This window comes from Camelus dromedarius, chromosome 25, assembly GCF_036321535.1.
Source record: "Camelus dromedarius isolate mCamDro1 chromosome 25, mCamDro1.pat, whole genome shotgun sequence".
NCBI lineage: Eukaryota > Metazoa > Chordata > Mammalia > Artiodactyla > Camelidae > Camelus > Camelus dromedarius.
Genome location: NC_087460.1, coordinates 20530717 through 20555620, shown reverse-complemented (window position 1 = coordinate 20555620; position 24904 = coordinate 20530717). Strand labels below are relative to the sequence as shown.

Genomic DNA, 24904 nt, shown 5'->3' with positions numbered 1-24904 from the left:
CTCGCCTCTATTCAGGATGATTCGGAAAGGAAATCCCAGCTCCAGAGCCCCCTATGGGGGTTGTCTGAGGCCTCTATTTCAAACTGCTCACAAATCAACTCCTCTCTGCCCATCCCGGCTTCCATCACACCCACAGGCGTTCTCAAGAGCACACCCCCATAATTTTCCAACTCGAGTCTCTTTCCCTGGGAACTCGACCTAAGACAGTTGGCATTGAAAGCGGTCCCAGAAATGAGACTCTAAAGGCAGTTTTGGAGTTGGATCCCTGCCAGCCAACTGCTAACGAGACCCCCGTCACTGGTGAGCAGAGGACTCACAGCACCTGCCTATTGCTGTTGCAATGTGATTACTAATTTGAATCCACTTGTGCTAAATCTGTGTCCCGCTTGGTTACCAGTAGTTGAAATAAATAATCAGAGCTTTCTGTATTTACTATGAATTTTATCTCATTATAGCTTGGACAAGAGTGCCACCTCCTGGAGCCGCTAATGAATACTGGGGACTGAGTAGTTCCCATCCACTCGGGAATCAGAATAACGGAACTGTTGGCCTCTCCCTATCTCTCCGTGACCTTAAACCAATTTCTAACCCCTCACAACCTCTATGAATAAGTTTTTTCATAGAGCTAAGGCTTTAAAGAACTTGTGGATCACATTTTTTGTATGTGAAAGTTTAAACAAAAGCTAACATTTTAGAGAAAGAAAAATACCGTATGTCACTCATATGTGGAATCTTAAAAAAAAAAAAAAAAGACAAATGAACTTAAATATAAAACAGAAACAGACTCACAGACAGAATACGAAACTGTGGATGCTGGGGGGAGGGGGATGGGAAGGGACAGACTGGAAGTAGTCTTGCAGATACTGACAGGTATATAGAGAATAGATAAACAAGCTTATACTACATAGCACAGGGAAGTATATTCAAGATCTTATAGTAGCTCAAGGTGAAAAAGAATATCAGAATGAATATATGTATGTTCATGTATGACCGAAAAGCTGCTGTACACCAGTTGTAAACTGACTATAATTCAATTAAAAAAAAAAAGAGCTAACATTTTAGAAAGCTATGTGCCAAGTGTCTTAATTCTTAATCCTCACAACAGTCCCACGAGTTAGACGCTAGTATCAGAAACACGCCCAGGTTATGGAAGGATGAGGAAATTAAGTTTCAGGGAAGTTACGGTGACCGGACTTTAAGCGGGAACCCCACCGAGACGATCAAAACTCCGCGACTGAGTTTGCGGAGAGCGCACAGCCGGGCATGCGCAGAAAAACGCCGAAGCACATTCCGTGGGAATTGGAGGAGGCGGGCCCTGAGGGGTGTGGCCGGCCTCCAAGATCCCAGCATCCCCTTCGTGCAAGATGGCGGCGCCCATGTTGCGGTGCATTTCCCGGGGCCGGAGGTTTGGTACCCCGGGCCGGTCAGGAGTCCTGCCCCGGGGGCTGCGTGAGAGCCACTCGGGCGCGCAGGGGTTGCTGGCGGTGCAGAAGGCGCGCGGTCTGTTTAAGGAGTTCTTCCCCGAGAGGGGTACGAAGACCGAGCTCCCGGAGCTCTTTGACCACCGCACGGCGGGCACCGTGCCCCAGACCGTCTACTGCGGCTTCGACCCCACGGCCGACTCGCTTCACGTGGGCCATCTTCTGGCGCTCTTGGGCCTGTTTCACTTCCAGCGAGCGGGCCACAACGTGATCGCGCTGGTGGGGGGCGCCACCGCGCGCCTGGGAGACCCGAGCGGCCGGAGCAAGGAGCGCGAGGCGCTGGCGGCGGAGCGCGTGCGGAGCAACGCGCGCGCCCTGCGCCGAGGGCTCCAGGCCCTGGCGGCTAACCACCAGCAGCTGTTCGCCGACGGGCGGGCCTGGGGCACGTTCACGGTGCTGGACAACGCCGACTGGTACCAGAAGCAGCCCCTGGTGGACTTCCTAGCGGCGGTGGGCGGCCACTTCCGCATGGGCACGTTGCTGAGCCGGCTGAGCGTGCAGACCCGGCTCAAGAGCCCCGAAGGAATGAGTTTGGCCGAGTTTTTATACCAGGTCCTCCAGGCCTATGATTTCTACTACCTGTTCCAGCGGTATGGATGCCGGGTCCAGCTGGGTGGATCTGATCAGCTGGGCAACATCATGTCCGGATATGAGTTCATCCACAAGTAAGCACCTTTACAGCAGGAAGAATGCTCAGGAATGCTAGACAGTTCACACGCGACTCGCTTCTGATGTATTACTGGGATTGTGGGTGACGCCCTACTGGGTTTATCTGCATTTAAGGGTCTGTAATGGCATTGATATCACTGGCTAAGGACAACTCGGGCTGAATTAATGGTGTTAGGTGTGGGCCACACTCTAGACCGCCACAGGACAGAGACCACTAGTCAGGATTCGGGTTGTAGCTCTTTGCTTCTCCGAAGCTTTTTCTGTGTTTCTGATTTGAAAAACTGCTTTTCTTTGTTTATACCAGTACGTGACTGGGCCTCCTCGAATAGTCTGCTTTTGCTCGGCACCTTACGTGAAGCTAAGTGTTAAGAATTGGTTGGCATCTCAAAATATTTTTTCAACACTAAATATTTAGCAAATAATGTAGAGTTTAGTGGCATTTTCCTGAGGAAGATGAACTACAGGATTAGTTTATGTGCTTCTCACGTAAAAATTCCCTTTAAAACACCTCCTTTGGTGTCTCTGCCTGACTTGCCCTTTACCCAGTTTTCTCCCCTTTTCCCACCAGGCCTTTGGAAATTTCTGGGGCCTAGTTATTCAGCACTTTCCCTTGACTTGCCCAGAGCCACTGGCTCAATTACAGGTCGGAATGACAAATGCCAAAATAGAGAGTTGAGAAGGCAGTAAGAGGAGCAAGAATCCAGGTTTAGGAGGTCAGGTAAGTGTTCTTAGAGCTGGAGACCAGACTGAAATTGGAAGACTGATGAGCAGAATCTACCAGCACCAGACCTTGACGTGTGTAATGAAGTTCTTCTTTGTGCACAGATTGACTGGAGAAGACGTATTTGGAATCTCTGTTCCTCTAATTACAAGTACCACTGGAGCAAAACTGGGAAAGTCTGCTGGCAATGCTGTTTGGCTAAACAGAGATAAGACATCTCCATTTGAACTGTATCAGTTTTTTGTCAGGCAGCAAGATGATTTGGTAGAAAGGTGAGTTCTTAATGGTGTGCTGAGAATTAAGTTCATAAGCTCATGATTTAATTTGAGCCATTGAATCTGTCTGTACCCATCATCCCTTCATAGTTTTGGGTTTGGTTTTGTTTTTTTTTTTTTCACTCAGGTTCTATTTAAGGCATAAACCAGTACATTCCAGAACATTGTAGTTTTAACTGTTCTAAAATTAAACACTTTTCGTTAAAGCAGAAAACCACTGTGGGTACTAGAAAACTTAAAGCCAAGTTCGTGATCTACATCTAGCAAAGTACTTAGGACATTATTGCTTGCATATTCTGGTTTTTTCACTCCTTTCATCTTAAACTTCACTAACCCTTATTTTACCTTTGTCTCTAAAGTTCCTTTTCTTTAACACAAAAGAAGATCCTTTTAAAAAATGATTTTCTCATTAATTCACAGTATCTCAAACTCCTGGAATAATATAAGGTAATGAGAAATACACTTGCAACAAAGAAAGTGCATTTTTTGGAAAATATTTTTGACATAATTGTATCATCAAAATAATCCAGGAATGATTCTTAAGATTTTTTAAATGTGTAAGACTTTCCTGCTGAGCATTAAGAGCCACTGTTGAGCAAAAGTATAAAAGTGTCTCTTTAAGGAGACTAGTGATGGTCAGTGAGGCCAGTTGCCCAAGGCTGTAGCCGAGATGGAAATTCTAAAGGATATTGTATTGGAGAGATACTGTGTTTAGTGTCTGGAGAGGTAAAGTGGGTCAGAGTCAGTAAAGTTTGTTAATCTAAAGGGAATGAGAATAAATATAGTAAGGAAGGAGTTTACCTGTTTTGAAGAGGAGTTCCTTGTGGGCATCACCCAAAGGAGTCCTGTGTGAGTATCAGTGATGGTGAAGGCACGTCTGATGAAGGCCTCCGGGGAAGGAGGCCGTGGAGTAAAGTCAACCTGCTTGTGGGAGTGTGGCTGGTCTCCCGGGGGTATGTCCCCAGCGTCCATTGTTCGGTTTGAGAGCGGAGAATGCAATCGTCTGTCACAACTTTGCTGCCAGAGGAGAGAGGGAGTCCCCTCACTTGAGCCCAAGCTGTTGAGACACGAATTCCTCGGTGACCCTCGGTCATGTGGGCTCTCAGGATCCTAGGAAGGGCCTGTACTGCGCAGAGTGGTGGGCTTAGGGAGTCGGAGGTACTATTGAAAGTGGCTTCCAGCACAGAGCAGGTAGTGTGAGTGGAAACGTGGGTAACAGTGATGGGAACTGGGGGCCCCGTCCATGCCTGGGCCAGGTGGGCTTGTCTCGTATGAGAAAACTGTCCCTTAGCTATTGGCTAGACCAAACCGCAAGACCATTAGCAATAGCCCAGGGGTCTGTGAAAATGTGGCTCTGCGAAAGGCCGCTTTTTCTGGCATGCTAAGGGCCAGGTGATCAGCCAGGACTGCCTTCCTCACCTGGAGAGGTGCCTGAGACCAGGTGGGATGCTGTATTCCTGCCGTTGGTGAAGAACACTGGCTCCCTGTGCATCTCAGACCATAGGTCCCAGGGGGCTCCCCAACCAGCCAGAAGAGGAGGCAGCAGGGACACCCCGCCAGCCCCACAGGGCTGTTGGGCATGAGGGAAGCCACATCCTCCTGTCATTAGGAACAGCTTTGCCGTCAAGCTGAGTCCTCTCCTAAGATGCCATTTTCACACCACCGAGGAGGTGTTAGTAGCGGGGCCAAGCTTCTGCCAGAAGCATCCTCCGCCCAGGGCACGAAGGGGTAGTATCAGCTGGGGGCTGGTTAGGGCCTCTCTTTCTAAAAGAGCCCAGAAGGATCCAAAGCTGGCTTCCAGGGGCTGCCCTTGGAGCTAGGCGCTTCACCCCAAACCCCATAGGGAATCGAGGAGACTTATGTTTGGTCCAGAGACTCTGGGGAGGCATGGTCGGATGTGGTCAAGCCCTGACTCGGAATGTGGGGCCAGGGGGGACTAGGGGTGAGGCTTGTTGAGCTGCCTGCCAGGCAGCCCGCAAAGCGTCCTGCTGCACCTCGCCGCAGTGGGAGGTGACAGACTTGCGTGTGACTGTGTGTCTAAGGCAAAGAATCAGTGAGAGATGAGGGACGTGTTGCTTCTGGAACATGCAAGGGCCAGCGTGTGTTGTACCTGAGTGTGGTGGCTGGTTTACCGGTGAGTAATTCACTCCACGTCAGTGCCCATCAGTGCCTTTTGAGTGGTTTTGATAGTAAAAGTGAAGTGTAGGAACACTGGCCTGTGGTTAGAGGGAGCATCTTGTAAACAGAATTCTCTGGACTCAGGATCAGATGGGGCTTCTTCAAGGTTAGACTGAAAAGGGAGTCATTGGAGTCACTCTGGTCATAGAAAGGGTAGGAAACAGTAAACCCATCAACCATGCCCATTTTGCACAGCAGGAGACGGGCCTCTTCTCGTGTCTCGCATTCACTTGGCAGTAGTCACTGTGATGGGAGGATGGGCACAGGGCCCGGCGGTGACTGTCCGGGTGAGGAGGGGGGGCTCCGGGGTCCTCTGCCTGCCTTTCTGCTCCCTCTTTGTCCTCACTAGAGGCCTCCGTGACACTGGCAGCTTTCCCCTTGGTGCCTCACGAGGCATGTTGCTTTGTTCTGCCCATTCCAGGGAAAACCAAGGGGACCTCAGCAGAAACAGACATAGCCTGGATGGATGGATCTCAGAGAAGGCTGTAGATTTTAGGATCTTTAGAGGTACCAGTTGGTCAGTTGGCACATTTCAGCAGCCATGAGTGACAATTTAGGTTCCAAAAACCTGCAACAGCCAATCAGCTCCCTTCTTTCCTTCCTTCTGTGCAGAATCTCTGCGGAAGGTTAGAATTTCAGTTAAGGTATGATTTCTGATCTGTTTTTTTCTTCCTGATTTTCTCTGTTGTCTTGATCTTACATGTTGGTAGCAGAAAAAGCTTGCGGAAGACATCCCATGAGCCCTCTTTTTAGGTGGCTGCCCCGTTTTCGGGCTGTCCCAGTCAACCCCCGGACTTCGGTCTGTCTCCAGCGGCAGAAGATGCACAGGGTCTTTGGGAAAGCCCGAGGCCTTGGGGGTGCAGAACTGGAGCCTTGGCATCTGGGCACACAGTGGCACTAAGCAGTGCCCAGGAAGCTTCCAGAGGGGCTCTGCCCTCATCACGGAGCTGGTGTCCCACCTCCTGGGCCTTACAGGCTCTAGCATGAGATATCAGGACATTTACGTGTGTCCATTGTTTAGCAACAGCACAATGGGTACTGGACCCGTGACATCCCATTGAGTTAGAGGGACAAAGGACAGCAGGCCTTGGCTGTGTTCGCCCTTTGCTGTGCCGGGTTCCCTGCTGTCAGGCTGTTCCACCCCTCAGGTTAGGAAGTGTAGCCCCAGTGTGACCCACCACGCGCAGGGCAGGTCTCCCTCCTGTGTACCTGTGGGAATAGCCTTTCCTCTCACCTCTGGCCCAAAGCCTCACCTTGGGATCCAGTCCATCCTCGTTAGCTCTCCTTAGCCCTGAGATGTGGGGCACCTTCGTGTACATTAGTAGTCAGTTAAGGCCTCTAATTAGTGGTCTGATCATTTCATTAGACCACGTGGCCTTGATCGCTGACCACACTGCTTTGCGGAGATCATTGAATTATGGCAGCAGGGGCATTTGGGGACAGATAGCGCAGGCAATGCCCAGTGGAGGCAACATGTAACAGACGTAATCGCAGCTTGATGGCCCTCCAGCCCGCGTTGCCTCCCCCCAGATGGTGTTACCTCCCTGAGTTAGCCAGTTAGTAAACTACTCAAAGCTGAAAGGCGGTCGTGCAGTCCTGCCAGCTACACCACTGCCAGCTGTCTTGGGACCTCAGCCTGTCCACAGTGGTGCCATCAGCTAGAAATGCCCGGCACTCACCCGTGCCGATACTGTGCTCCCCCCCACCCCAGACATCTCTTCACCCAGAGCCAACACCGTGGCTGGACCAGCCCTTGTGGTCCTAATGATTGCAGGACGCACCTCAGCAACCATCATCAGGGAACTTTAAAAAATAAGATTTATTACAGTTTCTAGAAGGTACATAGTCTGAGGGCCACACGGCGAGGTTGAAGACAGAGAGCGGGGTAGGGAGCGCAGACCTGGGGCTCTGCCGTTACTGCCTGGGGCTTTGCAGGCTCCCTCTTCACTGGCTAATTTAAAACACGAGCAAGGATTAGGGCGTGGGAAGGGAGGAGTGGGGCCACTCAAGCAGTCAGTTATCTTGGTCCCAGGGCTTTCTAAAAGCGGCCCTTCACTGGTCGGGGCAGTCTGGTTCCTTACCTAGTTGGCTGCTGTCAGCCCTGTCGTAACAGCAGGCCGCGTGCGTGTCCAGGAGGGATGTCTTTGAAAGGGACGCACTGACAAACGCTTAACGTCAAGCACGTGCCCTACACTTAGAGAACCACTTGGAGAGATACGTGGCGGTGCTACTCAAGTCGAATACACACACATCCTGTGCTGGTCAGTCCCTTCCCTGGGCGCACCCCTGACAGGTTAGTGCACATGTGCACCAAGAAGAACGTGGGACTAGTCATAGTCGCAGTGTTAACCAGTGCCCCAGGGTGGGGAGAATGCAGACACCCAGGCTAGAATAAATACATTCTGAGACATTCACAGCATGGAGTGTTGCATTGGACAGCTGCACACACAGCAACGTGGGTGAATCTCCAACACAGTGATGTGCCAAAGCAGCCAAACAAAAATGTATTCTGTGGATTCTGTTTGTATGTCTGAAAAAAGGCAGAACTAACTAAGTGATGCTGTCTAAGGAAGCATACCGAGATGGCAAACATAGAAGGAAAAACGAGGAAGTGATTCCCGTGAAAGTCAGAGGAGTGGTCACCTTGGCGGGGGTGAGGGTGGGGCGTCTGGCTTTCTTGGGTGGGAGCAGCGTTGTGTATTTCGACAGGTGACAGTTACACAGATGTTTGCTTTATGACTCATTAAGCTGTGTTTGTGATTTGTGTACTTTCCTGTGGTTTTCACCAAAGATAAGATTTTTAAAAGAGGATACTTCTCAGTTTTTAATTACACGATAGTTTTATTTCTGGGTGCATACACAGGAAACAGAAATATAAAAGTGTGCGTGGGAAGGGTGCCCACAAATTTAGATTAGTGGTGAAGGAGAATATACATGATGGGGCTGGGGTCTTCATCGGTGTCTCTGTTGCTTTGTGACTTTTAAAAAGGGTCTGAAACAAAGATGGCAGAACAGTAACATCTTCAGTCAGGATGGTGTATGTATTACTTTGTCTTATTTTTGGTACATCCGTGCATGTTATGTTTCATAATTTAAAATAAATTTAAAAGTAAGCCGGATGTTCTTTAAAGGGAACGGGAGCTGGAAATTAAAACTAGGTATGTTGTATAAACCTAACAGGTTTTTTTTTTGTCCCCAAGGTACCTGAAGCTCTTTACTTTTCTGCCCCTTCCAGAGATTGACCATATAATGCAGCTCCATGTCAAAGAGGCAGAGAAGCGGGGCCCTCAGAAACGGCTTGCTGCCGAAGTAACAAAGCTCGTCCACGGGCAAGAAGGGCTGGACTCGGCTAAAAGGTGCCTCTTCCAGTAGCGGACGCTTGATGAGTTGCTTAGTTAAGAGGCTGGGGACGTTTGGGGCCACGCTGTTGCAGAGTTCCCTTTTACCTCTGCCAAGGATGGTCAGCGTTCATCGCTTTAGAATAGCCTCTGTTTACTGGGAAGAGACTATCCCGAACTGAGCTTGTCAGTTACACAGACAGGCTAAGTGTTGCTGTCGCAGACTTTCCATCGGGGACATAACGGGAACTTCGTGGTTGGTTATCGGGTGTTAGAACACGTATCTGAGCAAACACTCACAGGCCGTGGCTCTCAAAATGTGTTTTTCAGGTGTACACAAGCCCTTTATCACAGCAGCATAGATGCACTGGAGGTCATGTCAGATCAAGAGTTAAAAGAGTTGTTTAAAGAAGCTTCATTTTCCGAATTAGTTCTCGACCCTGGAACAAGCGTCCTAGACACGTGTCGCAAAGCAAATGCCATCCCAGATGGTCCCCGAGGGTAAGGTTATTTAACTTTTAGGTTCACATTTCATTCAACATTAAATGTTACAGTTCACAGCATGTATTTCCAGAGAGGGTGTTTTCCTGATAATGGCATCGCATTCCTTGTGGAAGTTAGGTTAGTCTGAGAATAAAGTAGTAACTGATTTCTTTTTTTTTTTAATAACTGATTTCTTAATCCTGAAAATCCCTTAAATTTTCTGTAAAGTCTAGTATCACTGGACTCTGAGTCTAACCTGGTCGGTTTTTCCTCTAGCGTTGAAAAGGCTCGTGTTTAGGGGGTCACTACGTATAAATACTCTGGGTTCAGTGAGCTCAGGGGCAGGCAGTTTGAGAACATCCAAGGACAGGCCCCAAGGAGAGTCACACAAGCCATCTCATAGTCAGTCTGTATCCTCTTTATTTTGGGGAGCAGAGGGATTGCCTGCCTTATTTAAAAGTATCAGTTGACCGTCTTAAACCTGCTCCTTCAGAAGAACATTAAAGGGGAGGCGGAATCTAGTAAATACAAAGGTAACAATTCAGTGCTAGTTTCCGATGAAGAGCCTTTAAAATGTAAATGAGGTGATGTGTCTGTGTTACTGGGACAGGTCAGCAGTGGTTAGACTTACCTGACCACTAACCATTTCTGTTTTTAGGTATCGGATGATTACAGAAGGAGGAGTCAGTATAAATCACAGACAAGTAACAAACCCTGAGAGCGTTCTAGTTGTTGGACAACATATTCTTAAGAATGGACTTTCGTTACTTAAAATAGGGAAAAGGAACGTCTACATTATAAAATGGCTTCAGCTGTGAAGAGGAGTCCTCCTGGTGGTTCAGACGTATCCGTCATTTATTCATTCTCAAGACGGACGGACTTATACCGTCACTTAATCAAATCAAACAACAGAGAATGGAGTGCACACTCTAAGCCTCACAGTGTGAGTAATCTCATAATTTATACAGGGTGGTTACGTTTGTTATTTAATAGTGGGATTTCTACTTCCTGAGCCTTAAACATTAAGCACGATTTCCAGGGTGAATCTCTTCATGAAAAGCTGTGTGTTGTCTTTCTTGTCCTGTCCTTGCCCTTTTGAAGATGAGGAGGACACTGTAGACGCAGCAGTGTAAGGAAGTGAGGTACTTCTTTATCAGGTGTTTATCTCACTGGATTTTTTGGTTGTTTAGGAAGCAAATTCAGTTCTCCTTAAAAAAGGGGAAGAGTCAGAGGAAGCCATGGTTGGCATTAGAAATTACTGTAGCAATGATTTCTTTTCGAAGAAAAGAACAAAAATCAGTACTTGACTTTTTAGAAAGTTTCTAATTTAGTTTTCCAGTCTCTTGCCTGTGTTTCCATATGATTAAATTTATTCTTTTTTTTTACTTAGTAAAAAAAGGTAGCGATATTTTATAAATTTATAAACTTTTAAGTTAGTTTTAAGTTTAAACATCTGTCCCCAAGCAGATTGCAGCTTGAGATGAACTGAAAAGTTAAGTAACCAACAAGATAAAACAGAGGATAATCATGTGAGAATACCAAAAGATACTCTGGTAAGGGAAGTTTTCAGGTCAGATTTAAAGGATCTGGAATCAAGACTTAGTTAAATTAAGCTCTACGTTCATTAGGCAAGCTGGTCCTACAGACCTGTTTTCCAACATTGAAAAATCAAGGTACTATTTCCTCTGAGGATCAAGTGAAACACAAACACACACGCAAGCTGTTTACAGTCTCATCTATTCTGGAAAATCTCACAGGCCGCAGAGCATGGCTTTAGAGTTCCAATTCAGCGACTTACTACCTAGGTTGCTTGGAGCAAGTCACTGTCTTCATATGCAAAGACGGAGATGTAATACTTTAGTCAGTTACGAAAACCTAATAGGAAAAAAGTCACTAAACTTTCTTACAGTATAAGGTGTGCTGCTGTGTTCCAAAGTAGATTTAAATGTTAAAAAAGCTGTAGTTTATCTAAATTTTCTGGGATCAAAGTTAGGAAGAATTCATTTATTGACAAACTTTAATGTCACTTCATACCAGCAATTTTATTTACATAGTGAAACATACAGGTATCCATTATAAATGTCAGAGATCGTCTCTACATTTCAGAACTTCACTCAGCTTGAGGGCCAACAAAAGGAGGTTTTCTCGTTCCATTCCTGCCTTGCCTGTTTTCCTTTGTACGAGGTGTGTAGTACTAGCAGGTGCGGCACCACAGCAGGTAACATACTCAGTTTGGAATTTGTCTGATATTCTGGAGAAAGGTGCATTACAAGCTTTCTCCCCCTTACAAATTTGAAAACCTGTAACGGAGCGGTAGTCATCTGGTCTACCTGGAATGAGGAAGTCACGGGTGGCTACATGTTTAATGATGGCGGCGTGATTGTGAAGTGTGCTGACATCTGGAAGCATGCTTTCTGTGAAGGTGGAACTGCTGACACATTCAAAGCAGTGCCACGTCATACCCAGCTAACTCTGGTGTTTTGTGTTTCACATCAGTTGCTGAGCCTGTCAAATGGGTACCAGTAACTAAAGGTAGCAGATGTACTCGCATTGTTCCTGCCAGCAGCCCTTCATAAACGGAATAACTCTAAAAGGTTTAATATCTGCAGCATATAGTTTATCTTAAAATCTAGTGTAATCCATACAAAGAATCATCTGGGGGATTTTAGTAAAATGTGTGTATGATCTAAACCTCGCTCCCAACCCCCTGAAAGCCTTTAGGAGTATGTGTGTCTGTCCAGATGTGTTTCTTTAAATAATAAAGCTCCACCATTATTTTCATACCTCTATTCTATTCTAAAGTATTTTGGTGTGAAGCAAGAGTAACTGTTACCAACTCACACTTACAGAAAGAGACACTCCGGTAATCAGCAGTGTTTGGTTTAAGTTCCACCTCTACGTGAGTCTTGAAGTGTGGTGTGCGTGCCCCAATTTAAAAATGTGTCCGGATTATTTCCATTGTATTTGGAAACCAAGGGGACTGTATTAGGATGTCTCAAAATTAAAAGGGGATGGATGCTACCAGGTCTTACTAGATAATAAAATAGAGATGGTTGTTTTTAATGCAGGCAGACATAATTCATGCTTCCACGTTTAAGTAAGATCAAAGATACTTTAACTTTTAATGCGCTAGGGCAGCGTGGACCCAGGAGTGGAAGGACTATGTAGCTACACATTATGCATACCAGTCACTGTCAGTGTTACAGACCCTCTTGGCCATTCAACCTTCTCACACAGCAGAGGCTGCAGAGCAGCTCAGTAAAATTAAATCAAAGAACAGGTCGACTGGTGATTACGTGAGTAACTTGTCAACCCACCTCTTTCAAAGCCAGATCCGTTGATACATAGTGCATGCATTATAGTCGTACGAAATGGTGTCCTGGTGCATTCTTCTTGAAGGACTATGGCAGCAGCTTTAGGACTACTAGCAGAGTACACAGGTCATCTTATATCCACAGACAAACTGCTTGTACAGCTACAACTATTAACAGTTCCTTTTAAGTTCAAACGAAAGTGTCACAAGATAGACTTGATGTATTTTATATATACCAGGAAATTTTAGAAACAGCCATTTATTATTTGGATTAAATGTATGATTTGTTCTGCAATACAGAGCACAGTTTCTGTGGATAGCCAGTCTTCACGTGAGCAGGTCCATTCCATTGCAACACACAGGAGTTCATAAATAAAGTTCTACTCAAGTAGGCAGTCACTAGCAAGTCAGCCAAGTGTTGGTATTACATAGTTCTCTTTACCAAAGGTGAGTCTCTCGGATTTCAGCAATAATTTGACTGGCTCCTTGTAGTGCCTGCATTAAAGATGATAAAAATTATAAATGCTTGAGTTGTAATATCAGAGAATCTGAATCGATATGGGCTAGTATCTCGATATATGGTGAATTTATACTGATCAGCATCCTCTCTGAAACTGGAATCTAACCAAGTGCCAACAGAAAAAAAAAAGACTGGATGGCATGCAAATACAGAGACTTCACAGTTCCTCTAAGGATGAGAATGCGTTTTAAACAACGTATGTTTATACTTACAACCCAAGTGTGAAAAGCCAAAAAAAACTTCACGGTAATACCTTTAGCATATCAGCTGCTTCTTTCCTGCGCTGTGCCATGTCCTCAGACTCCGTCAGAAGATCATCCAACAAAGATGATTTATACAGCTGTCCGACTAACTCACTCTGAAGAGTGTCTTTCACATGATTAACCAAAAAATGCATCACTGCCTTTGGCACACTGCAAAACCAAACAGTCAGATAATCCATTGGATTTAGAATAAAAACCTAAATGTAAAAAAAAATTTTTAAATACTTATATTGTCGAAACAGAGGCTGAGATCATGCATCAGTGTTCTATCTCTGTGTGTGTGTGTGATTTACATGACACAGCACTAACCTGTCTTGAATATTCTTTCTGACAATAAGAAAATAGGATTTGATGAGTCGTTCAATAACCTCACAGTCTCGCTGTTCACGGGCAGACAGTTTTCTTGCAACAGGAACTGGCTAAATGGTGTGAAGGGGAGAAAAAAAACTTTTGTGCCATTTTGAAATGAAAAACATTTAACATTCAGTAAGTTTTTGAGACTTCAGCTCCTTCTGTCTTTTGAAGTGTTCTCCTAAGAATCTGGTTATCCATCCTCAACCACACCCTGCAGCTTACCACATCCAGCAAGTTCACGGCGTGGCCTTTCTGCGGGCTGGCCGGCATAATTGGGATTGGTTTCGATTTTTCCTCAGCTAGTAACTCTTCAGCCTTTGAAGTCTTCAGCATCCCTCTCCAGTTGCCTGTGGCTGGTTCTTGAACACCATCTCCAACCCCACCACCTCCAGATACAGCCTGAAAAAAACATGTTCCAGAATCTATACCGAACATATCAAAGCTGACGTTAGCTAAACACAATTCATTTTCTTTGGCAGCAGTCAAGGAGAACAGACACCCATACCCACCTGGAGTTTGGTCTACTCAGAGAGACATCAGGGGCAGAAAGGATGGTGGGTGGCATGTGTAACTGGGCTCCTGAGCGTCTGAGTAACAACTGTGAATTGTTTGCAAGCCTCAGCCAGTGTTACTTAAATTCCCTTTTTTATTATCTGCCAACTTCTCAAAACATTTCCTCTCAAACCCCTCCAACACCCGAGGTTGTGGGGGAGTATAAGCTGCCCTTTGACACAAGGCTGACTGCTCATCACAAGCACGAGGGAAAACGTCAGCTTATTTCCTCCAAGTAACTGTGAACTCTGTGAACTGTCATCTCTGCAAACGTTCTGTGAGCTCGTGTCTCCAAACCTAAGAGCTTATACATTTCTCAAGTCAGTTTATGTTCCTAGTAGTCAGCACCACAGGATAAATGTAGGGACCCTTTAACAGAAGAAACAAGAACACTCGTGACTCTCAGGCTGGCAGGGACTTTAAGCCCCTAAAATGCAGTGTGACACACAGCACCAGTTCCCTCAGCGTCCGGACCCTTGAGAAAGGATCTGCTGGAAGTGCTTGTCTAAATTTAATTAAAGAATGTTACGCAGTTGTTAGAAAATGTTTTGGGGTACCATTCTGAATCAAAACACGGGCCGAAATTTGTCTCTAAAATGTACTTACGATGAGGTATATCAGCATACAAGCAGTATATTTATACATTAATTTTAAAATGAATAATTGAATTTTTAAATGCCTGAAATGAAATCTTAAGGAAAGTGAGCAAATTCAGGGTGATGCCATGAGTGAAATAAAACTTAAGCAGTGATTCAGATGGTTCTCTTAGGCTCTAAGCACAGTAGGCTGCAAGAAAGTTTCATTTGGGACTCGGCACTTTAAATCTGGACTATAGGGAAAGGAGCTAAACGGCAGAAAAACTAGAAATAAGGATGAGTGAATAATTCAGAGATTATTTAATTTTTTCCCCCTAAAAAGGTTATTAAGAACTGTCTGAGAACAGTCTCAAACTCTCACAGTCCCCGTTCTAAATTTGCTGAAGCGTTTGAGGCATGTGTTAAGCTACGTATTTCGGGTGACGAGTGCGAGCTGAACAGAAGCACAAGAAAGAAGCACGAGAGGATTATCCATTAGTGCTGGGCGATCTCAGAACCTTTAAAGAGGAAATGTCCCAAAGTACAACTTCCACCTCTGGAATCTTCTTTTCCTACCAAAATACTAAATTCAAAACTATTCTTGGAAGTAACAGAAAACAGTGAGAAAGCCTGTTATTATTATTTAGAACAGTGTTAAAACAAGAACAAAAGCCATCTCAGAAGGGTTAGTTAGATAAGAGAAACATTAAAACCATAACAGACACAGGAGGTAGATGCCACCGTACAAACGAGTTTGTCAGTGGTTTTGAAGACAGTGTTTCAGTGAGAATCAAAAGTACCAACATTTTCATTCTGAAATGAGACTCACATTTTTAGTTTCTCTTCTGCTGTCCTGAATTAACTGTTAAAAGATATGTTAAAACATGCAGTTTAACAAGCAAAATTTAAATACCAATGGCTTGAAATTCAAAAAGTAGAGGATGATTTCCTCTTTAAATTCCTTTTCTGTGTGCATCTTCTATATTGCAAGCAAAAGCATGTCAACACTTATTCTATGACGTATATACACTATTAAATGATTTAAAATTTCTATGAGACTAAAATCTGACCTTAGCACAATATCCCATATTACTATTCTGCTACTCAGTGTATTGTTTCCAGACGATTGTGTTGCACCAGACTAGGCATGCAGGCTTAGATTAAGAATCAGAACAGACCTTGCCATCAGCCTCAGCAGAAGCAGCAGGGGAGGGCTCCTGGGAGGCAGGTGCCAAAGCACTTGGAACTTTAGAAGACTAAAGGCAAAAAATGCAGGGAAAAAAAGAAATCAAGGATGCCAAAAATGCATTCAGAAACATTCTATAAACGTGAGTTTTCCCCTCGGTAGAAAATAGTAAAGTAACATGAAAACCAAAAGTACTCGGGGGGTATAAATTAATGTTTATTCTGCCTTATTTCCTGTACTGTTGTCACCTTTATTTAAGGCTTTCCTCAGATAAATTCCTCAGAAAAATCCAAATCCAAAAACTTCATTTTGATCTTTGGAATTTGATAAGATCTCTTCTGGGAAAGAATCAACCCAAGGTAACAGATTTTAATACACACAAAAATTTTAATATATGCGACCATTACAGGCATTACAGGTATTGTCACCTTCCCACTCCAAAAAGCCCTCTTGTTAGAATAAAGTCATTACTCATTTCAACTCATTTTACAAAGCTGATAAAGTCACTGAATTTTTTTTAAAAAGCCTTGATACTTTAAAATCCACCTTTAAGCACTTATTCCAATATATTCAAAAATATTTTATCTTTAAAGTGCTCTAATCTTATTTTAAAATTCGCATACCTTTACTTGAACAATGAAATAGTGCCAGTGGAATAGTAAAAGGAGAACAAGACAAAACTAGAGCTGAGCGCCCCTCCGAGCCTTACCAGTTCATCTTTGCACGTTGGGAACATGCTATAAGAACACCATTTTTTACCTTGTCTCGTGATACAGCTGAAGGCAATTCTCTTGCTAGCCTGTTTCTCCTTTGTTCCTAAAAAACACAACCAAGCAGAGAAAAGGTGATTATCAGAGCACAGATAGAAGCCTACTAAAAAAAATGTTCAGCTTAATTAAAAAGTACGGAATAACTTACAGTGTATCCTCTCACTGTTGGGACTCATGCCATAATTATATTTTAAAACAAACAAGAACTCATTTAACCCAATGCTTCTCAATCTTTTTTTCTGCCCCAACACACCTGAGGGATACAATACAGTGTCAGTAACAGTGGCTCCCCTGTACCAGGGATTCTCAAATGAGGGGCAGTGGACCAGCATCACCTCTGCCTTTCCCATTAAGAATCACTGTCCCCACATAAATGTGCACCCAAGCCTTCAACGTACCGTGTAGAATTCGAAGTGCACAGATCACAGAAAACTGAAGCAAAACCCTTAAAAATCACTCTAACCTGCACACATCTGTGTTAAATTCACACAAGTCCCACACAAAAACCTCATACCTGTAAGAAACCGCGGTAAGAATGTTGGTTTCTTTATCCTGAACGATCTCCAGGAATAACTGTGTGGGAATCTGATGGTCGTTTCTGTCACCTGGCTCCTTTAACAGACTAGTCAGCTGCCCTCCCTCCTAATTTGCTATTATCAAACTAACCCTGGTACAGAGCTAGAGGAACTGTAAATTCAAATCAGTAGGTACTGAGCACCTACTACACGTCAAGCAGGTGCAAGACTATGAAAATGCAAAAGGATGCAGGTGTTGTTAGTGGCTCTCTCACAGGCAGCACCAGACAGCAGAAGAGCATTTAGGTCAAACAGTCAAAATGCTCCTGAGTAGAAAGCATTTAATGAACATTCAAATTTGCAAAAAGGGCTAATTAACAAAGCTTCACGATGCTTTGGGGTAGGACATCTTTTCTGACAGAAATCTGACCCACTTTTCATTTATGCAGTGATAGAAAATATAGATGATAAAAAATCTATGGATTTTAACAATCTTCAGAATAAAAAGTCAGCATTAACTGTACATTTTGAAGAGGGACACAAAGTAAAGGAACCTAGAGACCAGAAACTCACCCAGTCTGTTACCAACCAGTTAGGACCTTAGCTCGCCAGGTCACTAGCTAAGCCCCAGCTTCCTGGCCTGTTTATATCACCTACCCTCGTGGGGCTGCTGGAGAGATTAAGTGAGAATATCCACATAGAGTTTCTTGATACAGAGTTATTAAAGCCAGAGACATACTCATTTGTATTTATCTGAAATTATATTATAAATGACCTTGTCAGTATTACAAAAACTGTTCCAGACACACATTTTCCACGAAGTTGGTTTCAGTGTTACAAGAACTAAGTCTTTACCCTAAGACAGGGTCTACGTGGTATTTTTTTTTAACGTAACTGTTATCTAGTTCATTGAGTATTTTTTTAAGTGCCTTACTCATATGCATTTTGGAATTTTTTCTGACAACAGGTGTCTCCTCGACTATGTAGCTAAAAAGTAGTTCCCTGTACCTGTTAAAGAGAAGGCGCTTTTTCCCTCTAAGAGTGCCCAGCAAATAGCGCTGAAGTGACAGCTGCTGTCTGTCCTCAGGGTCCTCATCTGCCTAACCCAAGGGCTGAAGGCGATAACTCAGAGTCCCTTCCAGTCCCCAAACCCCGTGCTTACAACTGCCTGTCCGCCCACGTGCATAAGAGGAAAATCTGATCTAGAAAGGGGCTCTGGGATCTCACTGGACCAAGGAGCAGCAGAAAAAATTTACTGTTCTTGGATGAATAAGGCAGAGAAAAAAAATTGCATCTGGATAAACTGCTCTATCCACCAGCCTTGGCTCCATCTGAGATCTTAAGCAACCTGCAACATTAACCTCAAGTGGGAAAAAAAAGATCCATGAAATGCAGCCACCACAGTAGTAGTGATGATAGTACCGTTTTCCCAAATGCACTATAATTTAGGTAATTCTTGGAATGTTTCCAAACAGCTTTCAGAACCAAATGAAAACAGTTTTAAACACACTTTGTTTAACACACTTCAGTCTGAATAAACTGCAACAGTCACTTAAATGGAACCAGGCAGACCTTCAACAATGAGTCAATGAGTCCCGGAGCCTCTGTGAGTTACAGTGTCACAGCAGAAGATGAAAACAATGCCTCCAGGGGTTTTGAGAATTAAATTTAAGAGGACAATGTAATGCCCTCAGCATACTTCCCGGCATATAGCAGACAACAATGTGGTTGCATATCTATCTTACAGTTATCCCTTGCTCAATGAGTCTGATATAACTGAGTTACAACAGATTTTCTCTCAAAAGAGACAAATTCAAATTGTTTTACCTCTATATTATTGTTCATTAACCCACAAGCATCAGCAAAGTCTGGATGTTTTGTGTTGATGTAAGCCAGTTCAATTGCCACTAAGTTATGGACCTAGAAAAAAGTAAAATTAGGCTATATACAAAAATATGCCAACCTAGTTTTATTTCAGGAAACATAAACTTATTAAACACATAATTCTAAAACACAGTACAGGACACTGATGCCTAAATGAGAACTTGATAATTCTACTCCAACTGACAGGTCTGATAGTGAATAATAACTTGCTCTATGTTTTGAATTATTTCTATCTCAGCATCTAAGATTACACTTCTAAGGGGGAGGGATGGTGACATTAAAGTAGTTAGAAGTATTTTGTTAGGGAAAAAAGCTATCTATCTGATGCGTATCTAAGTTCCAGGGCTTTATGCAATTTTGCTTTTAAAACCTTAGATCTTCCACTATTCCATGTCAAAAGTTCAGGTTCAACAACAAGAAAACATTGCATGATCAGATACAAGTAAGTTAAAGTAAAGGATACGTTTAAAGACCTGAGATAATCACTGATCAGCCTTGATTATGAGGCACCTAGTGCAAACATGTGTGGTTCAAAGGCCTTGCTGGGACAGGAATCGGAAAGGAACGCTGACACTCATTTCTCCAGCATCGTAGAGAGATTAACTCCTTCATTGGCACTGTCCTGACAAATCAGGCATCAGAGCAGCACTCAAAGGGCAAGAACCAGTGAGAATGATTTATTTAAATGAAATCCCAACGATTCTGTGGTGTCAGCAGGCAGGGCCTGCACTCAGGCTACCCGTCCTTCCTCATTTGAGCCGGGGGGTTATGCTTGCTGGGGAAATAACCAAGCAAAGACACTGACATTCTGTGCTTCCAAGCCTGGTCTTGCGCTCTAAGTAAACTCACCATCCTGAGCCCCGGAGCCAAGCGCACATGGACCAGGAAGGGAAAACATAAATAAACCAGCCAACAATTAGAGGCTTAAGGGCAATTTTAAATATTTCTGCCAATGTCAGGATTTTTCTTTTTAAGGACACAGCCATGATATTATAGTATTAGGTCATCAAACAAGGACACTGTACAAATGGCCAAATTACCCTGATGTACATCAGAGTTTAAAAAAAAAAAAAAAAGCTTGCATATAATGGCTCAGTTCACTGGGGCTGAAGATAAACCTAACTTTCCATGCGATCAGTGCTGCTACGTAATAAAGCTAAGCTATTCACAGTTCTCAACAGTAATTCCACTCTCAGGAAAGTCTGTGGCTGCAGGCTAACAAAAATTAAAATATGAAGAAAAATGCATTTTATACCAGAATTACTGAAGTTTTCTTTGAAATAAGACTGAAACTCACTTCTTTTTCTTCCCAATATAGTGGAAAACATTATGCCTAAGCTCTAAAGTAATCATAATGCTGTACAAAATGACTGTTACTAACAGTGACTACAACGATGACTTGTGAAGGAGTAGCTCACCATTTCGTTTGTAACAGGCAACCGTTTACGAAGAAGACAAGTCACTACTTCAACTATGGCATCGTGCAGTTTAGGGAAACGCAACAACTCCTGTATGTGATGGAAGAAAGAAACAGTCTACTTTCTTTACAGGAAATTAAATAATCACTGACATGCTGAATTAGATTTGGAAGGTACAGTTAAGGACACTATTTCAAATCGCTTGCAGGTAAGGGAGCTGCAGATTTTAACTTGTAGCCCATCTGCTGTATTCCCGCCTGCCCCACGCAACCACTCCGCCATGTCTGTTACTACTTAACCTGAAACCTGGTACATTTCTCAATTACTTGTGTGCTGTAGTTGCTACAGTGCTGAATGATCCTTTGCATTTCCTCATGAACCAGTTCCACACAGCGGAGGCTCGGCTCTTCCAGACGTTTGATTTGCCGTTTGACCAGTAACTCAAACGAAACTTCAGGCACAAACAAAGCAGGACGAGGACCCTAAAAAATAATAATTTTTTGAGCTCTTATTATAACTACATATAATTTTGGCTCTTCTCTAATGTTAAAAGTAAATCACATTTTTAATTTTTTAATGAAAAGGACTTCCTAATTTCAAGAGTGAGAGCAAAGTAATCATACAATTTGATTTAAAAAAAGATATAATTACATGGGTTAAAAAATAATAAAACTTTAACCTCCTTTCAATAAAATTCTGAAAGTTAAGCATACTCACAGTTGCATTTCTAATGGCAGTCAAAATGTCAATAGTGTTAAGGCCACCTAGTGGATCAACAGACTCTAAGGTTCGCCCAAAAGTCTCATGGAAAATATAACATATTCTAGCACCGCCGCATCTGAAAGGCAATGAACTGTATGATTTCTAGTATTACTAAAAGGGAGAGAAGCTATAAGTTAGAAGGCTTTCTGTAAGCTTTAGGCTTGTCTCAGATAAACAGTTGTATTTAGACCATCTCCATGTATCCTCAACTCCATTATGAACCAGTTTCTAATTTTTTTTTTAATGGGGAAAGGAGCCATTTCACGAAAGCCATTCATATATGCACGTGCGTGCGCGCACGCGCGCGCACACACACACACACACACACACAGAGGAACTCCAAATAATGTTCATAATGATCAGAATTATCCTTCTAAAACGGGTTGCTCCTCTGACCAAAACTGTTCTGTTTTTTATAGCAGGAATTCTTCAAATTCTGAAGATACTAGACTTTCCACGGTCTTGTTCTGAGACCCCTTCCCTGCCTTACCCCGTTATGTCCTGTTACTGTACGTGCCATTCTCCAAATTTGCCGTGCATTATTCTTTCCTACTCCAAAGCCTAAAATACCCTTCTGCTCCCTGCCTTCCCAAAGTCTATTCAGATCCCAACCCAAATGCATTCTTAACTGGGGGGCTCTCCCAGTCCTTGAAGGAAATGTGAATGGTCTCTCTTCAATAATTCTAACAAGGCTTGATTAGGTAATTACACAGATATTTGCTTTATTAACTACTTATAAAACTGTCCCTGTTGTATGTACTTTCCTGGATATGTACTATGTTTAATAATTATTTAGGTAGAAATTATACTTTTTGTCACCTAATCAAGCCATGTGTTACCTTGACCTACCTTACCCACTGAACTCTTTAAAAGTTCATTGTAGTAATCTTTATTTCCTCAATACACCATACATATAATAACCATTCAATAATTACTTTGTTAAATATCCTTTGGCGTTAGCTCAAATAGAAGGCTACCTGGGTCACACAAAGTACACAGAACTGTACACACTCATGTGTATGTGTGTGTATAACTGGTGAAATCTGACTAAGCCCTGTGGATTGTACCAATGTCCGTTTTCTCGTTTTGTTATTTTACTATATTTATGTCACACTGTCAACACGGGGGAGGTGGGGGGTGAATGGTGAACAGGCCCTCCCTGTACTTTTATGTGCAACTTTCTAGACGTCTGTAATTGGTTTTCAAAGTTCAAAGATTTTCTTAAAGGTGAGAGTTAAGAGTAATGTACATTCTTGTATATTGCTAGTAGTAACACAATATAATCTACTTAGAGTGTAGCAGTGAGAGACTCTGAGGAGGTCACACGCCCTCGGATTTGGTGCCCTAAGGGTCTACTTGGATACATGCTCCAAAGACAGTCCATCACAACACTTTTATATATTTGTGTATCAGTGAAAGCGAACTATTAATAGTAGGGGACTGCTTCAGAAAATGAAAGTATGTATCTAAATAGCAAAATACTATGTAAATCTTAGGACTGAGAATACAAATATTTAATTACTACTAGTCATTTATGACATGTTGATTTAAAGAAAGGATTCCAAAATAGCATTACACTATCTGAGTTTTTAAAGATGTTATTACAGGCATTTATACATTTTACAAATGCATAGAAAAATGTTTAGGTGAATGCCAAAGTAGCCAGGGATGATGGATTTAAGAGTAATTTTGTCCTTGGGTTTTATTCTTTTTATTTACCTGCATTTTTGTATTTTTTTTTCATGAACAATTACACTGTGTGTATTAAACATTTTAAAAGTTAAATTAGGGGAGGTATAGCTCAGTGGTAGAGTGCATGCTTAGCATGTACGAGGTAATGCGTTCAATCCCCAGTACCTCCATTAAGATAAGTAGGTAAATAATGAAATTTTTATAAATGCTTATCAATAAAGGTCTTGTTAAAAAAAACCTGTAACTTTTACCATGCTTTACATAGTTTATAGAGCATTTTACATGCATATCAGACATCATCATTTCTAAAAAATGATATTCCTGTTTTACAGATAATAAATCACAGCCAGATAATCTCAGAGTTAAAGTCACTGTAACCAAAGATAAAGTAATTTATCAATCCGGGTAATCAAATCCATAGAGAAATTTTTTACTTACAGCTCTGAAGTTTCAATATATTTTGCAGTCCCTTCAATAGTATTACAATATTCCGTGGCGAATTTGGTGATGAGCTGGAGTAAGGTAGCACTTTTGTCATCCACAGGCTCCCCGTAGCTGTTCAGGAGAGACTGATACTGGGCAGCGAGAACATTTATTCTCGTTTTCAGCTCTGGTAAGCAGTCTCTGATGTGGTGCATCAGCAACCTGGCAGACGTTAGACAGGAGGGATTGTAAAGTGAAGCTGTGTATATTGAAGACCCAAGCAGGTCAAAATTTTTAAATGCAAATGATTTGTGTGGGAGGAAATAACGCAATCTTAGACTAGAGGCGCAGGCTTAGTCTGAAAAAAATGACATAAAGGAAGCCATCCTGGTCAGTGCTTTTTAAATTTGCCTTCAGCCCCTCAAATTGTAGCAGTTGCTAGAGAACCGAATATAAATTGAAAGAAAACTGTTTTTATATTATTGCAGTTACCTCAAAGAATGTAAGCTACTCAATTCAACTCTACCTACATGGTTTTGGTTTCTGACTCACCTTTTACACTGAGTACTCAATACAGTGAAAATCAACCTTAAGATCCACGTCCATCAGCCTATAATTTATTTAGGGACTAAGCCAAAAGTAAGAGAAGACTGATTTTACTGCAGTCATTTATACATTATCTAGAAAGGTATTCCAGTCCCTCTACCATTACTGGGTATTCAGAATTGAAAGTACACAGCTTAAATGCTTTTTCTGAATAGGAATAGAAGACATCCTAAATTAAGAATAGATTATGCAAAAATTATGCATTTTAATTCAGTCCCTGAAATCCAAAGTGGAGATGAAGTCACCTGCCATCTTGTTCTATTATCAAAAGCAAAATGACTGTCAAGAATTTCACAATTAAGGCATTTTAAAATTCACTTGAGCATTTCTGAACTACAAGATGATTTAATGCCAACCACCTCAACAGAAATAGACATCTGCATTATTAAAAAGCTACTATACAAGAAACAAAAAGTGAAATTTTACAGGTAAGAACATTATGAAAATGTGAGGAATTGATAATCAAAGGTCTCAGACCAAAACCATCTCATTTTCCAAAAGGTAAAAAATATTACCTGTTTAAAGTTCTAGCAAGATACTTTGTTCCATTTCTATTAGCCAGAGATGGGTATTTCTTTTGAAGGAAAGCATACTCGTCACGGATTGAATCAGTTACACTCTTCTTATTGTTAATATCTAGCTGGCTCCTGAGGTCGAAAAATAAAAAACTGTTCAACTATAAGTCAACTGTGATCCTCTCAAGTACTTTGAATGAAGGTGATGATGGTGGTGATGGTGATGATGGTGGTGGTGATGGTGGTGATGGTGGTGGTGGTGGTGGTGATGATGGTGGTGATGGTGGTGATGGTGGTGGTGGTGATGATGGTGGTGGTGGTGGTGGTGGTGGTGGTGATGATGGTGGTGGTGGTGGTGGTGGTGGTGGTGGTGATGGTGACGGCCTAAAACTGATGACAATGATGAAAGCA

General features: G+C 42.8%; 2 protein-coding genes across 11 annotated transcripts in view; one reads left to right on the top strand and one right to left on the bottom strand.

Annotated features, from left to right (window-relative positions):
- The first annotated feature begins 1283 nt into the window (after positions 1-1283).
- Positions 1284-11928, top strand: YARS2 (tyrosyl-tRNA synthetase 2). The gene is made up of 5 exons (XM_010974653.3): positions 1284-2146; positions 2976-3143; positions 8525-8680; positions 8993-9163; positions 9804-11928. The coding sequence occupies exons 1-5, from the start codon at positions 1365-1367 to the stop codon at positions 9961-9963; spliced, it is 1437 nt and encodes a 478-aa protein (XP_010972955.1). The 5' UTR covers positions 1284-1364; the 3' UTR covers positions 9964-11928.
- The window catches only part of DNM1L (dynamin 1 like), a 46950-nt gene continuing 33180 nt past the window's right edge, over positions 11135-24904 (bottom strand). For 2 of the 10 annotated variants that reach the window (XM_010974650.3, XM_010974644.3), the window contains 13 exons: positions 24494-24625; positions 23388-23594; positions 21213-21333; positions 20822-20977; positions 20496-20585; positions 19021-19113; positions 16668-16724; positions 15901-15978; positions 15552-15584; positions 13818-13994; positions 13551-13660; positions 13232-13391; positions 11135-12953 (listed from right to left, as the gene is read on the bottom strand). In XM_010974650.3, the coding sequence (XP_010972952.2) occupies positions 12897-12953; positions 13232-13391; positions 13551-13660; positions 13818-13994; positions 15552-15584; positions 15901-15978; positions 16668-16724; positions 19021-19113; positions 20496-20585; positions 20822-20977; positions 21213-21333; positions 23388-23594; positions 24494-24625 (1471 nt within the window). In that variant the 3' untranslated portion in view covers positions 11135-12896. Of the gene's footprint in view, positions 12954-13231; positions 13392-13550; positions 13661-13817; positions 13995-15551; positions 15585-15900; positions 15979-16667; positions 16725-19020; positions 19114-20495; positions 20586-20794; positions 20978-21212; positions 21334-23387; positions 23595-24493; positions 24626-24904 lie in introns of all 10 variants that reach the window. The other 8 variants (XM_010974651.3, XM_010974645.3, XM_010974647.3 and 5 more) reach the window with 6 other exon arrangements.